Source organism: Helicoverpa zea, chromosome 6 (genome assembly GCF_022581195.2).
Source record: "Helicoverpa zea isolate HzStark_Cry1AcR chromosome 6, ilHelZeax1.1, whole genome shotgun sequence".
Taxonomy (NCBI): domain Eukaryota; kingdom Metazoa; phylum Arthropoda; class Insecta; order Lepidoptera; family Noctuidae; genus Helicoverpa; species Helicoverpa zea.
Window position 1 is genome coordinate 8,603,278 of NC_061457.1, and position 14,487 is coordinate 8,617,764.

At 33.8% G+C, this 14,487-nt stretch overlaps 1 protein-coding gene across 1 annotated transcript in view; it reads right to left on the reverse strand.

Moving 5' to 3' along the window:
- Window positions 1–10,991: 10,991 nt before the first annotated feature.
- LOC124631455 (heparan sulfate glucosamine 3-O-sulfotransferase 1) overlaps window positions 10,992–14,487 on the reverse strand; it is a 30,243-nt gene continuing 26,747 nt past the window's right edge. The window contains exon 9 of the mRNA XM_047165854.1: window positions 10,992–14,474. Within this exon, the coding sequence (XP_047021810.1) occupies window positions 14,269–14,474 (206 nt within the window). The 3' untranslated portion in view covers window positions 10,992–14,268. The remainder of the gene's footprint in view (window positions 14,475–14,487) is intronic.

Consider the following 14,487-nt stretch of genomic DNA (forward strand, 5'->3'; position numbering starts at 1 on the left):
CGCTGTAATATCTAGACACGACTGTTCGACCCTCCGCAGGGAAAGCCTTCTCATCCCCTCCACTTTGAGCAAGAATGTTGCAATAATTCAAAGCATAATTACGCGAATTTATTATTTTCTTAATGCGAAATTAAAGGAATATTTATAGGCTTATTAAGTCTTTTTTGAATTTGCAATAAATTTTAATTAGTTTACTGAGATTTATTTTTAGAATAACAGCATTTTTTATCAGGGATTTAAATTGAAGAAAATTTTTCATGAGCGACCTCTTTTGTAGCAGAGAATAAAAAAATATGAAGCTTGCCTTTATTTCTACACATAGTATAGCCATTGATCATTCAGTCTGGATCTGATAAGAGGCTTCGAACCCTAAGGCTGCGTTGACATATCTCCTCAGAGGTCGTCAGATCGGAGAAATGGCAAAAACAATTGAACTATTGCTTTTAAAATTCGGTGCCCTTTCAGACGGGAGAAAGAACTATTACGAGATTTGTTGAGTTGGAAACTTTTTCTTGTCGTAAGACAAAAATAGCCCTTTGATTTTCTTGAACGTAGGTACTCAAATTTTATTATTATTTTTTATTATTCTGGTATAATTTTCATTTCAAAATCAAAACAGTAGAATGTCAATGCAGAATTAAATGAATAACATTGAATATGTGACTCAAATAAATAACACCAAAGCTTGTCGATGCAGAAATTAAATAAATAAAATTAAACAAATATATATAAGCAAATATACAAAAAATACGTGTGGCACTCGGGGACTGCCGCGGTAAAGCTATTGCATAGCATTCTGTATCAACTAACAATGATATCAAAACACTTTATACACAAATTTTACAAGTACAGCCGTTCACTGTTGTAGATAAATACTTATACACCTATATACTTTCTCACAAACAGCTGATTATGTATTCGTCCGATTTCGGAGCAGCTCGTCTCGATTCGGGCGAGTTCCGTAAAGTCGTACAATACGTCTAATCGCACGACACACAGCGCCGTGTCGAAGACTGCCGAACTGACACGACGTTAGACGATGCACGACCTTCAAGCCACACCTCCGTGCCCGTCGGAGTGGGGAGCGTGAGGTTTTTTCGTTACGGAATTTCTGGATTTGGTCCCCGCGCTCAAGGCCTGCGATAGAAGCTATGCAATAGCTTAATAGAGACAAGTTTTATTTTAGTCACACAAAACATCAAACTTTATTATTTATATAATTTATTTTTTATCATGAAAATTAGTAAATTGATTTCTACCTTTAACCAGCATCAGTTACACACAAAGTACTAGGCAAGCATAAACACGTGAAGTTCAATCGTTGATAGTGAGGGGTCGATAATCGCGATGCGAGGTGTCGCCCTCCCCTTCGCTAATTAAACTGTCGCCTCCTGCAGTAACTTTCGATATAGTATTTATTGATAAAATCGCCATAACGCCGACTAATTACATAATTTATATAATTTGTTGCGCTAAATGTTTATTGATATTTGATTGATCTACATTAGTTGTCGAAATTATTTGTCGGTTAGTTAGTAATTTTAAAATACATACTGTATGATGTTTATCGGAACAGCTTAAAGGGAGGTATTGAATGTCAAACTGCACAGAAAATACTACATTACCCTTTCAAACACAAAAATTGAACCCAGAACAGAAAAATTGCCAAGTATTTCTCTAAATTATTCTAAGCATAAGAATTCAGCAAGCACTAAATTCGAAGTTATAAAACGGAGATGAATACCTAAACAGAACTACAGCACTTACCTGATACATATGTTATGTACGAAAAACTGCAGCCAATCTAGAATAAATCTCCTTTTCTATCCGAGAAAAGCAAATGTCCAGGAAATTACTCGCGGAAGTACTTTAGAGTTCTCTGCTAAAATTGAAAATGTGGAAAACTGAAATGTCTTCGTGTCTGATTGTCTGTACACTCCGCTGAACAAACGTCACCGGTGGAAAAACCCTTTTATATTTATTTTCGTATGGAAACAGGCAGAGATCATTTTACCAATGGTGTTGAGTTACTGGATTTTTGCCGAGATTAGGTAGGCGTAGCTTTATTAAGGCTGCCTGTCCACCGGAGCGGAGCTAGGCTGCGGAGTGGAGAAACTGAGAAATATTAACCAATAGGATTGTACAAAATCTCCGCTCTTCAGTCCTATTGGTTCAATCCTATTTCTCAGTTTCTCCACTCCGCAGCCTAGTCCGGTCCGGTGGACAGGCAGCCTAAGAACTTTGGTTTCGTATTTTGAAAAATTGTCATTGGGTCATCCAATATCAATGTATATTTAATCTATTACAAAATCGGTTTACACTACCTATAATATTAGATGAGCAGAAAAAACAAGCAAAAAATAGAAAACCAAAGGTTATACAAAATAATAAATAGGTATGCCATTTATTGACTGTCCTTACTAAAAGGGCAAATAGTTATAGACTAAGAAATAACATTTGTTAATATAATTGTTCTACAAATGGAGTACACTTTAATCATATTTGCATAACCTCGTCAAGAAGAAGGTCACAGGTCAATATGTCAGCGTTAAAAAGTTAAAATGGCGTACTGACCTTATATTCTCGACTTAAACTCAAGCTTGGCCGGTTTTTTAATTAATCTTAGAAAATCTCAGCGAAGGAAAAAGAAGGGTAAAATATGAAGTAACCTTTTAAATATTAATATTTAATTTCAATTAATGTTCTTCTTTCACGGTACGGTAACTTTACGTAGGTAGGTCGTAGGTATTGCCTTTTTAATTTGTTCCGCCATTGTTAGTTGTGTTTTTTTTATGAGCTCGGAATATCGGCCTAATTTTCACCAAACTTGATATAACTTTATCATAATTGGAACCAGGCAAATAAGCTTCTACAATGATGACCAAGTTTCTAATAAACGATAGCCACTATAATGTCTCTTAAGAAAATAACCCAAATTAAAAATTAATAATATTCCTCAAAGTGTACAGTTAAAAGAAACACAGCGAATTTCCGCTAATTGCTTCGGCAGTAATTAGTCAAGTTTGAATTATTTATTAGCGTCCCAATTTCCCCTTGCTTTATCTAAGTAATGATAGCCGTGCAAGAGTGTTGGTATTCACATCGCGTCTCTGTACGATTATTATGACCCGTTGGACTGGGGTCCTTTGTGTCCCATATATTCTGCACGACAGTTGGTGCATTGAAGCAAGAGTTTAGTCTCACTGGATTTTGGCTAAACTGGACTTAGCTAGCCTCAATTTCGAGATTAGTTGAATTTATGTGACAATATATCTTAAGTTTTCTTATGTTTTGGTTACCTATGAAATATGGTTAGATTAAAGCAAGAATTGTGTGCCGCAGATAATACCATGGAATTTTTCTTTTAGTTATATAATATTTTTATAAAATATTTTTCGTTATAAATCGTAGTTTCTTAGTTATAAGAAATGAGAAAAGCAAATTACTAAAACTATACCTACAACAAAGCAAACAAAGAACAAAAAAATAATTCTACTTCTATATAATTAATTGGGCAAACCACACAGCAACAAGAACACGTTTTTTCCTTAAATTCCCCATTTACCCAACCTTTGTTACATAACAGATTCGGCGTAGATTTGCGTCGCGTCCCCCGCACATTATAATTAGGTATATATAGCCTACAGGTGCTAAGGTAAATACACACGATCGGAATAACAACTAGGTAAACCTCGGCGAGTCCTTTGCCGAGGAAACACAAACTTGGAATACATTGTCTCATTAGGACGAGCCCATGTAATGAATAGTGTATGCAGGCGTGCCCCGCGGACCGCGAGATACAGCATAATGACCAAATGAGACTATAGGGTACCGCCAGCAGATAATTCGCGCTCGAAATTCGTATAGCTTCGTGTAAAAATAAACGCCTGGATGCAGTGAAATGGTTCAATTTGTAACTTTTTACTTATTGTTGTATTGCATTTTCGTACTTTCTGTTTATTTGGTCAAGTGTAGTTTTCGTTGTGTGGGTATGCTTTGCATGGTTTTTAATTAACTTTCGATATGTATGCTAAAAAGGTGATTGATGTCATTATTAACAGTAACTTTAATAAATAATTTTATACGAGGATTGTTATATGAAAATTCCACACATGGCTAAACAATACAAATAGGCTTAAACCCGCCAGGTATCTACTAATGAACTATGTTAAGTGATACGGGGAACCCAAATTTTGCGTCAATAGAAATCACTTAAGCTTAGTAGGCGGTAACTGTATATTTAGTACCTAATTCAATAATTAATTACCTAATTCGTTTGCGTTGGAGTTTTGCGAAAATTAGGGGAGATGTTCCTAAAACGGGTACCCCTCCTAAAACGGGTAGGCCTTGCCATACGAATATTATAGATCTTAGTGTGAACCTGTGAGTGTAGAGTGGCACACTACCCCCCTGCCGATCACGGTCAGTCGGCTCGCGCACCTGGAGCGAGCGTGTTCGAGGTAAGACATAAAAAAAGTTTTATGCTGAACTTATTAAAAAAAATCGAATTATGCTAGTGCTAACTACTCAAATATGGTGTAAGATATGGTTTTCGTAGTTTTGTATTATCATTTTGCATGTTATATGCTTATTAATTGTGAATAATTAGTGGTCTCCTTGTTTACTATTTTATGGTTAAGGTAGTTGAAATTTAAAACGTGCTTTTGGGCAAAACGGGTAGGGGCATAACGGGTGACTATCCGATTTGCCCTGGAATAATTTATGATATGTATTAAGCTGACCAGTGCCATTATTTATCTGACTCAAATGTAAAAAATACCTAATTTGTTTTTTTTTTGTTTTTTTTAATTGGGTGAATAAATATAAAAGAAAAACTTTAAGTGCTTCGTGGGATGTGGAAGTTATGAAACTGGATCGCAACCTCTTGACGAAGCTATAAGTCCACCTCATACTCCAATACCAGTAAGCCAGTATATTGAAGAACTTTCAACACCATGCAAGACTATAACGGCAGAAACACAAATTCTTAAGGATTTTATAACACCATGCAAGACTCCATCACAAACTACAATCCTTCTTCAACCTGAGGATCATCATGTAACACCAATAAAATAAGGGGCACTTCCTCAATTGATCCCACTGAAAGCTAATCGAAGACAAAGAAAGCCACAGAGAGCTGAAGAAGAACAGGAACAGCGTGAAAAAGAAATTGAAATATTTTTTCTTTGATTTTTAACAAAATTATCTGTTGGTAGCATTATAATTTCAAATGTAACATTTAATGACGTAAAAGAGTAATCTAGACTGATCAAAATAAGACAACTGTTTAACATATTTAAGGAGACTAATTAACAATAAAGATTTCCTGGATAATAGGAGGCTAAGATATTTTTTTAAATGTTTTTAAATTCATTTATCACATATATTCATTCATTACCTGCTTTGCCCAAAGGCGTTACCCGTTTTAGGACCCCCACTAGGGCAAAGCGGGTATTTCGAAGGGGTTTAGTTTTTTTGATTTTTTTCAGAATATTGAAGAAGATTACTAAGACTGTCTTATGTTTTCCAAAGTTTATTATATAAACAACCTTATGAGTACAAATACAAGTCGCATGTAATGTTCTTGGTTATTTTATTTAACATTTTTCGTTAGCTTACCCGTTTTGGGAACATCTCCCCTAATTTACTTGGTAACCTAGTACTTGGTAACTAGTTTTCCCACTTTTATATAATGAGATGAAAAACCGTATTGTACAGTTAAGTAGACATTGTGGGATTATACATTACGATTACATTACAGCGGATCATTTTCTAGAAATCTAGATTTGTGATAGCTATGGTTTTGGTAATACGTTACATACATACGTTTCCATTTTCGACAAAAATATACAAAGTAACTCTCAATCCATCTAAATGTCATTCACAGACCCAATTTCTTAACCAAACTCAATTTCATTTCACATTTTGTTCTAAAAATAAAAAGATGTCATCATTACACGGACTATCTGTTCGTGCGGTATCGTCCTTCGCGAGTCATCCAGACTCACCGCTTCATTAGTTCACAAAGGGTGGCATGGGTAACATACAGGTGTATACAGGCATATGCAGGTATATGCACGTATATGCAGGTATATGCAAGTGCCGTCTCGCGGTTGTCACAACTTTGTACCAAAGGTTACTGCCCCCTATTATGAGGTGGAAGGAAGTGTTTACTGAAATTGAATTTGTTGGTTTCAAGTTACGCGGTTTTGAATTGCTTTTATTACGGTACGTGTTGAACGTGTATTTTTATTTATTTGTATTCAACTTTTTTAGTGAGGGGCAAATCATGTTGCTAGTTCAACCAGATATTTTAACTTTCGCGACTTGTACTCATTTTTATATACAATCTGGACTCAATCGTGATGAATTTCTAGGTAAGGACGATACATTCTATTCATCTTTGCCCGGTCTTTACACGTGTCGGCTTTGTACGTGAACTTATGACAGCTATCTGGCGGAGTTTTATAACTCTCTTGATCGTTACAATTTTCACTTTTTTATATATATTTATTTAGAATGATTGGATAAATACCTGATTTTTACAACTCGAAAACACTTAATTGAAAGCTATAATTTCGAAAGCGACTAGATAGTTCAAGTGTATATCAAATATTTTCTTTTTCTGTGAACTTTAATTCGTAAATGCTTCTGAAATCTTAAAACCTCTTAAGACTAGTATCATTAACATTAAATAAATGTTCACTAGATTGCGTTCTTATTTTCTTTTTACTATTAAGTACAGTTGAAGTGGAAAGCTTTCGATTGCTTTTCGTCAGAGATCTGAAAGTTTTTGACAGGTATACACATTAATGTATTTTTTTTATGATGATTCTCTTAAAAGTATGTGCTTCTTGAAAAATTTTAAGAGGGTTTAATGTACTGCTTATTTTTTATCTGTTAGTTTGTCTGATAATCAACCTTCTTCTTTCATATTGTTCTTTTTAGCCCGGTCAAAATAGACACAAAAGTAGTGGTCAAATAACAAAAAATCCCACAAAGCTGATTTTTGGTGGAGAGCTAGATTTAATCATTATAAATAAAATACTAAAAGTCCCCATCGATCTCATGTGTGCGTCAAAAGTTATTCGAGGTCAAATGTCAAAATTTGAGGTTTTTTGATTTTTTTTCGAAAACGGTAAGTTTTATCAGAAAAAGACATCAGACCAAAATTGTAGATCTTTAAATTTTCTACAAAAATAGCATTAACAGTTTTCTCCTAAATCTTACCATTCCTGAGATATCACGCTTCAAAGTATATTCCATACATGACATGCACACATGTCCACGCCACCTGTGAGGTAGTGTACTCGGCGCGTTTTTTTTACCGTAGTTTCTCCTGTAGGCCTACTCCACTAACTGTCATGACAATTTTAGGATAGTTTAAGGGAATAATTGCCGTTAAGTTCTAATATGATGTCATTATTGATATTAACTATTGGGTTATCAAATCAAATCTAGCTCTCCACCAAAAATCAGCTTTGTGGGAATTTTTGTTATTTCAAATGTCTATTTTGACCGGGCTATTTTACCAGAGTAAGTTATTAAAGTTTCGTAAATATTATTCTCTCAACTGTCAACAGCTTTTTTGTAAGTAATTATTTTATTTGTAGAGTTTCTCGCAACTTAGATACAGTTCACGCAAAATAGCTTTGTCATTCATATGGTGCAGCATACTTTTAGTATAATTTTAGTATAAATCGCTATAGATAACAAATGAAAAGATGGTAACAACTTTTAATTTACGAGACAAAAACTTTAACCATCGTATTTTAGTTGTCCTTAAAATCTAACTATTACAAGAAGATTGGATTATACGAACTTCAAATAGAAAGGTATTACATTGAACTTATTTAAAAGAGGTCGAAAGGTCTCAAAGTCATGCTACCCATAATCTGAGGACAAACACCAATTTTTGGCCACTTACTTATATTTTGACTCCTACAAGTTTGTGCTTGAATTATTGTAGTTTGAAATTGATTTTATCGTTTATTATTTGTTTTATTACATTTCCAAACAAATTATGTAAAGTCCCAATTTTTTTTACGACGCCAATTTTTATCATGTATTTGGTTTATACCGTTTTTAGTTTTTCTATTAAAGCTGAGCTTGGCTTTTAAGAAAAATAATGAGGTCAAGTTAAAACTAGAAGTAACTACTATCAAACACGATTTTCACCAGTAATGGTCGAAAATATGCGGGCTAGGCTATTTGTTATCAACATTCAACTGCTTGCAGTTGAGATTTTAAGATGCTTTCTATGCTCTTTTGCAGTCTTAATTTTGCCTCTTTTAGGTCATCGAAGTAATAATGCAAGTGTTTAAAAAATATAGTAGGTAGTACCTACAGTTTTCTTCATAGGTCATCGACCCTAAAAGTCGTCACTCGGGGAGATTGATTTGCAGTAACACTGTAAGCTATCCAATTTAAGAGTTTGTAATAAATAAATTAAACAGTGATCGTTTGCAGTCCATAACTTCGGCCATTCGGACTTTAATGGGTAAGATGCGAGATGCAAGAGACTGCACATTAAATGCAGTTTATTAGTCGTAAATACTGAATTGACTGACAGATTGCACTGCTGACATTCTTTTATAGCTTGCGATGTCTGAATGTACGTGGTGGCCTAGTGGGTAAAGGACCAACCTCTCAAGTATGAGGGCGTGGGTTCGATCCCAGGTCAGGCAAGTACCAATGCAACTTTTCTAAGTTTGTAGTACTTTCTAAGTATATCTTAGACACCATTGACTGTGTTTCGGATGGCACGTTAAACTGTAGGTCCCGGCTGTCATTGAACATCCTTGGCAGTCGTTACGGGTAGTCAGAAGCCAGTAAGTCTGACACCAGTCTAACCAAAGGGGTATCGGGTTGCCCGGGCAACTGGGTTGAGGAGGTCAGATAGGCAGTCGCTTCTTGTAAAGCACTGGTACTCAGCTGAATCCGGTTAGACTGGAAGCCGACCCCAACATGATTGGAAAGGGCTCGGAGGATGATGATGTCTGAATGTACGGCCAGTCTGATAAAGTATGGATGTAGAGGTATAGAGCAGTAGTATGTGTAACTTCTCGATTCGTCACCATTTCAATTTTTGTCTTATTGCTAAGGATCTCGACCCCTTATCTTTTGATCATCTTGTATCTATGTTTTAGAGATTTTATTTTAAAACGACTTCTTACATTTCTTTTGTAAAAAAATAATAATACTTAGGTATGTATCATGTTCTTGATAAGATCCAAGTATGTAGTTTTGGTTATCACCAAATTGTAGCGGCTGGATGGAAATGACACATCTATATTTGGCATATTTAATGAAACACATGTATATATTTGTCTACTTACCTATATTTCCAAGCCATTACAGTTAATACCTCCAACTAAGTGTTATGATCGCTCGAGTCTGGTAAACCATTGCATGGAATTTCAATGAGCCAGTTTGGGACTGATTGCCGTCTTGGTTCCTATATGCCCTTACCATCAACATATATGTGTACAATTGGAATTTATTTTAAACTCTGTAAGTGAACTAGTATTTAGTTTAGAAATTATTTGGATGATGTTTTCATATGTAACAAATAATAATTAGGTATATACATGTTTATTTTAGAAGAATGTTACTAGTTCACAGACAAAGAAAACATTTTTATTACAACGAGGTCTTGGAAAAACAATAGAACTAAGGTCCAAAAACAGTTACTTATTCAACTTTCTTGTATCAATTTTATTATCTTCAATCTAACATTCATTGTTTCATACATACTTATAAGTTAGCCTGAAATGGCTTTAATGTACTGCCATTACATTTATTTGATGGCAGAATTTGGCTTAGTAACTTGATTTTTCTGAAATGTGAAATCACTTTTCTTTTTGAAATAAAAGCTGCTCAACATTTTATTTGACCATTTATTTTGTGAAATTCTAGAACCAACTTAATAGCGATCTCACACAGCATTTCTTAGGCTTTACCTGAAAGTACTGTTTTCAATTTGAAACGCTTATTACAACTTACTGACTAAATATCAGACTTACCTTTGATGCCCGTAGGCTGTACCTACTAAGGAATCGTAGGTAGAACCAATTTTTGTAACCATCTTTTTAATGGATGAGATTAAAAAAATACACATACGAAATCATCTCTGGTAGATTGCCTAACAATGCTGGGCAGACTACGCGTTATTTGAAATTGAAAATTACTTTTGGTCCCATTTTTGCGGTCACCATTTTAATGAAAAACGAAAGTACTGGGCTGGTACAATTCAGGGCAGACTAGAGAAACATCATCGCAGACACCGAAACACCGCACGTAGCAGTGTAGGATCTTCCATATTAACACCACGCCGTTGCCTAGCAACGCAAACACTATTGAATATTTATGACCAATATTTGGAAGTAAACAAACAAGTCTGGCAAGTTACTTTTGATTGACTTCCAAAAATGTGGAGTTGTTAATATTGCTACTTCGCCCAAGGGAAGAAGAAATAAAAAACTTGTTCAGCGTCTTCAGTTATTTGTTTTACGAACCCTACTCAAGGAGGTTAGTTATTTTTTATGTGGTCAAATATCAATCGGTAGGGGCCTCTATTTGCTGTAACCGAGGGTTAAAAGGCCAGTACCTGTGATCGATGTTACTCGTTGACCAGACTAGTAATTTGAGGGTCAAGAAAATTTATGCTTTTGCTAGACACTATTTTATTTCAGGGATCTGTTTGATTTATTTGCGACCTTGCCAAAAACTCGTTTATAAAACACTCTTTAGGAACTCGTTCGTAGGAACGTATTTATTAAGTTCATATAGTTACGTAGATGAAAAGTAGTTTACTATGAATCTGTGAGTTTCATTTTTAGTAAACAAAAGACGTGCGCCTAGCAACAAATATTGTGAGACTGGTATAAATATTGTGGACTTACAATCAACTGAAACCGTATTTTCCTGTAAGCTAGCAAGCCAGTAGGTACCAAACTAAAGGCAGCATAAAAAGGAAATAAAACTAGGTATTTTGCTTCGTATTTTATTTATTGAAGATGTAGGTACAATGTAACTTACAGAAGGGAGATTTAGAAGATATTTACAAGGTGTTAAGGTAACATTTAAAATTTATTTTAATACTTTAAAATATCCGTGACTAACTGTAAAATAATTTAAGAAAGTAAACCTTCAAAGTAAAGTTAAGCTGAGAAAGTATTAAAAAGCGAAACGTAGACATGTAATAAATAGTTAACAATTTGTAGTAATATAAATAATATTCTTTAGAGTAATTTTCATTAAATAACTATAAAAATTATTGCCCTAATCAAAACTTTAACTACATCTTATGAACGTGCACAACATTTAACAGTGATTAAAGTTATCTAACAACTAGTGAATTACCTAAACAATAAAGATTCTTATTTAATTAAAAGATTAACTTAATATAGATCTTACATTTAAACTTAACTATATATTATTGAAATTTTTGATATGTTTGATATTCTTGTTTTACGCAACTCGTTGGAATTCTTCAAGTACAGTTGTGAGCGAAAATAAAGTGACAAATTTCATATGGACATTTGAAGTGAATTGATCTACCTAATTACATGAATATATTTGTATGTTTCCGTATTATATTAAGACAGTCTGAGAAAGTTTATGATTTTATAACAAAACTATACTTGAAGTAATTCCGACAACTTGCAATAAAATACGCAGCAAGTGCTTTTATAATTCCCTTGTAAATATATTACATTTAACTTTTAATAGGTTACTGAAAAATCATCACGAATATTATCGTAAATGCGCCAATAAAAGGGACAATAAAAACATATATAATATTCGTTGATTCTGGATTTTGGAAGCAAATATTCTACTTAAAAATAATTTTCACCCTTACACCGTTTCGCTTCGATCCGACTCAACGTTGCGGGAAGGTGGTCGCTTGCCAAAGATCAAGTATCTCTAGACAAGATATGAAACACTCAGACGTGACATTTAAAAGTAGGTAAAAACACCAAAAATATTTTTCTTGTAAATATGTTTCGAACACGTTTGTGTAAAAGTCGTATAGATCTTCTATATGTGTTTTATTGAATACAATTGGAATCGTATCTTTATGTGATGTTTATCACGTGTATTCTCATTTGAAGTAATGTATCCGTTAAAGTACTCTGGCATTATTTTTGTATCAAAATGGTTCATCGATAGTTTATTTATTAAACCGTTTGATTCGATGAGGTTTTATTATTCACACCATTTTATATTATGCACGTTTCTTTTTGTGTTTGACCCTAATGCAGTAGCGCGTGGTATTCTTTGATGAATGGGTTTCTTGAACATATTCAATTCTCATTGATTTATTTTTATTATATGTAGTTCTATTTTGCGTTTATACTGTGCGACTCAAGGATATTTAAGTTGCTACGCATCATGATAGTGCTACGGCGTAGTAGTCTACGATGCTACGGTCGATGGTGACCAAGCATTCATTATCGAGATATGTATTACTTAAGGCCTGTTAAGTTTACCATAGTAAAATACTTTGCTTCATTCCTACTCAATATAAAATACATAGCAAAATGACAAGATCGTAAATATTTTGTAGGTGTATACATTTTTGGTTATTTAGATCGAATTTCAAGTTGTAAAGGGTTTGTATAATAAAGGAAATTTTCATTTTAAATTGCCTATAAACATCAAATAAATTTCACAAATAGGACAATATTACTCCTATAATGTGGACATAATTAGTTAATCTGGTATCATTTCAGACATAAACCTGCCCCGTTATTATGTAACTCAATACCTTTCCATTTCAATTGCGATACCTATAATTTCGACTATTTAATAGATTGCGTAGTTGCAACTTCAATAAGATAAACGTACGAACATATCCAGCAATGTGTGTTAAGTCCCTCGGGGCGGGCGTGTCAGTTGGATATCCGTATTAACTTAATTGGGGTGCTGGTGTTTCATATATTACAAGATACTCAAAGCTTTAAAAAGCTGTGTTCAGGGCTCGCCGTCTCGCGTATTACCTATGGACATTTTATGCTAAATAGGTATTATTTAGACTTATTCAACTAACTCTTCAGTCTTGGACGTTACACTTAAATAGAATACTTCTAAAACCCGCGTCGAATTTATATCTCTCCAAAACTTGTAAATAAATTAGAGTCTGCGTTTAATTCTATGGCGTAAATGAAAACACCAAAGATTATGACCACTACAAGCTATACACACACAATGCTGTAGAATATTTTGATCGTATTTTATACACCATGTATACCAGTGTATACAAAACACTTTAATATTTCGACTACGATTAAATTTCTTTGCTGAAGTTTATTTATTTGAACGATATAGATTAAGTATCTAAGATTTGGAAAAATCACATTCACTAATAAATGAAACACATTTAGGACAACGCACGACCAATACGACACCTAAAGTATAAAGCGAAAATGTACAACACTCATTCACTTTGAACGTAATATTATATAGTTCAGTTACATTTACTTCATACTTACACCTATATAAAATTCATTAATTCTAACAAATGAAATTATCACAAATATTAAAAAATTCACATTCTGTATAATAAACGCTGTATAATTAATACAATACTTAATTATATATAAAAATATATTGCTCAGGGTTTCAGTGGGTCGGTCTATCAAATCAGTGCTTTAAAGATGCCTGTGGAAAATCTATTCAGAATTTGTTTATGAAATAATAATGATTTTAAAATCTTAGAAGACTTAAGACTTAACCTTAGGACTCGGCAGAACATTTTCTTATGGTGCTCTTCTGATTTTATAAAAGTTACATTAATGATATTCAATACAGTTGTGTTCGGAGTTTGTAAGCGAGAGTTTATTCGAGATATTCCTGTATTATAAACGAAAATTAATTATTGTGCATGAAATTATGCGCGTGTCCCGAGGTTAAATACCGAAAGATGTAAATTAAACACCACATAACCATAATTTCAAGTTGTTCCCTTTCTTTAGACGTTCCTTTCATTCAAACTTATATTAGATTACGAACGACCGAAACAAAATCAATTAAATAATTGCCTAGATTAAAATGTAAAATGTCTAATATAATAAAAATTGCTAGATATAAATAAATTATCTCTTCGGGTTTCTTATTCTATGTTACGCTATTATGTATACATAAACGACTTTAAAAAATTTACTGACTAGTGATATGTATCATGATATGTATTTGATATGTTGATCACAACAAAGTAGTATGGCCATCACATAGGGGTGATGACCCTTATTCTATACTCTCTTCTTAATCTTCCGGCCAGCCCAGGTCTTCACCAATGAGGTCGTAAAACCTCTGGTTATGCTGGATGAAGAACTTCCTAAGCTTCGTGACGACAGCAGGATCAACACGAGGGTGCTTACGACCTTTCGTTTCCCTAAGGCATTTGTCTGTGGTGTCGTTTCTTAGGCAATAAAAGCCTTTGGTTTCGTTGAAGTAGAAATTCTTTCTTCCTGTTTGGAAAAG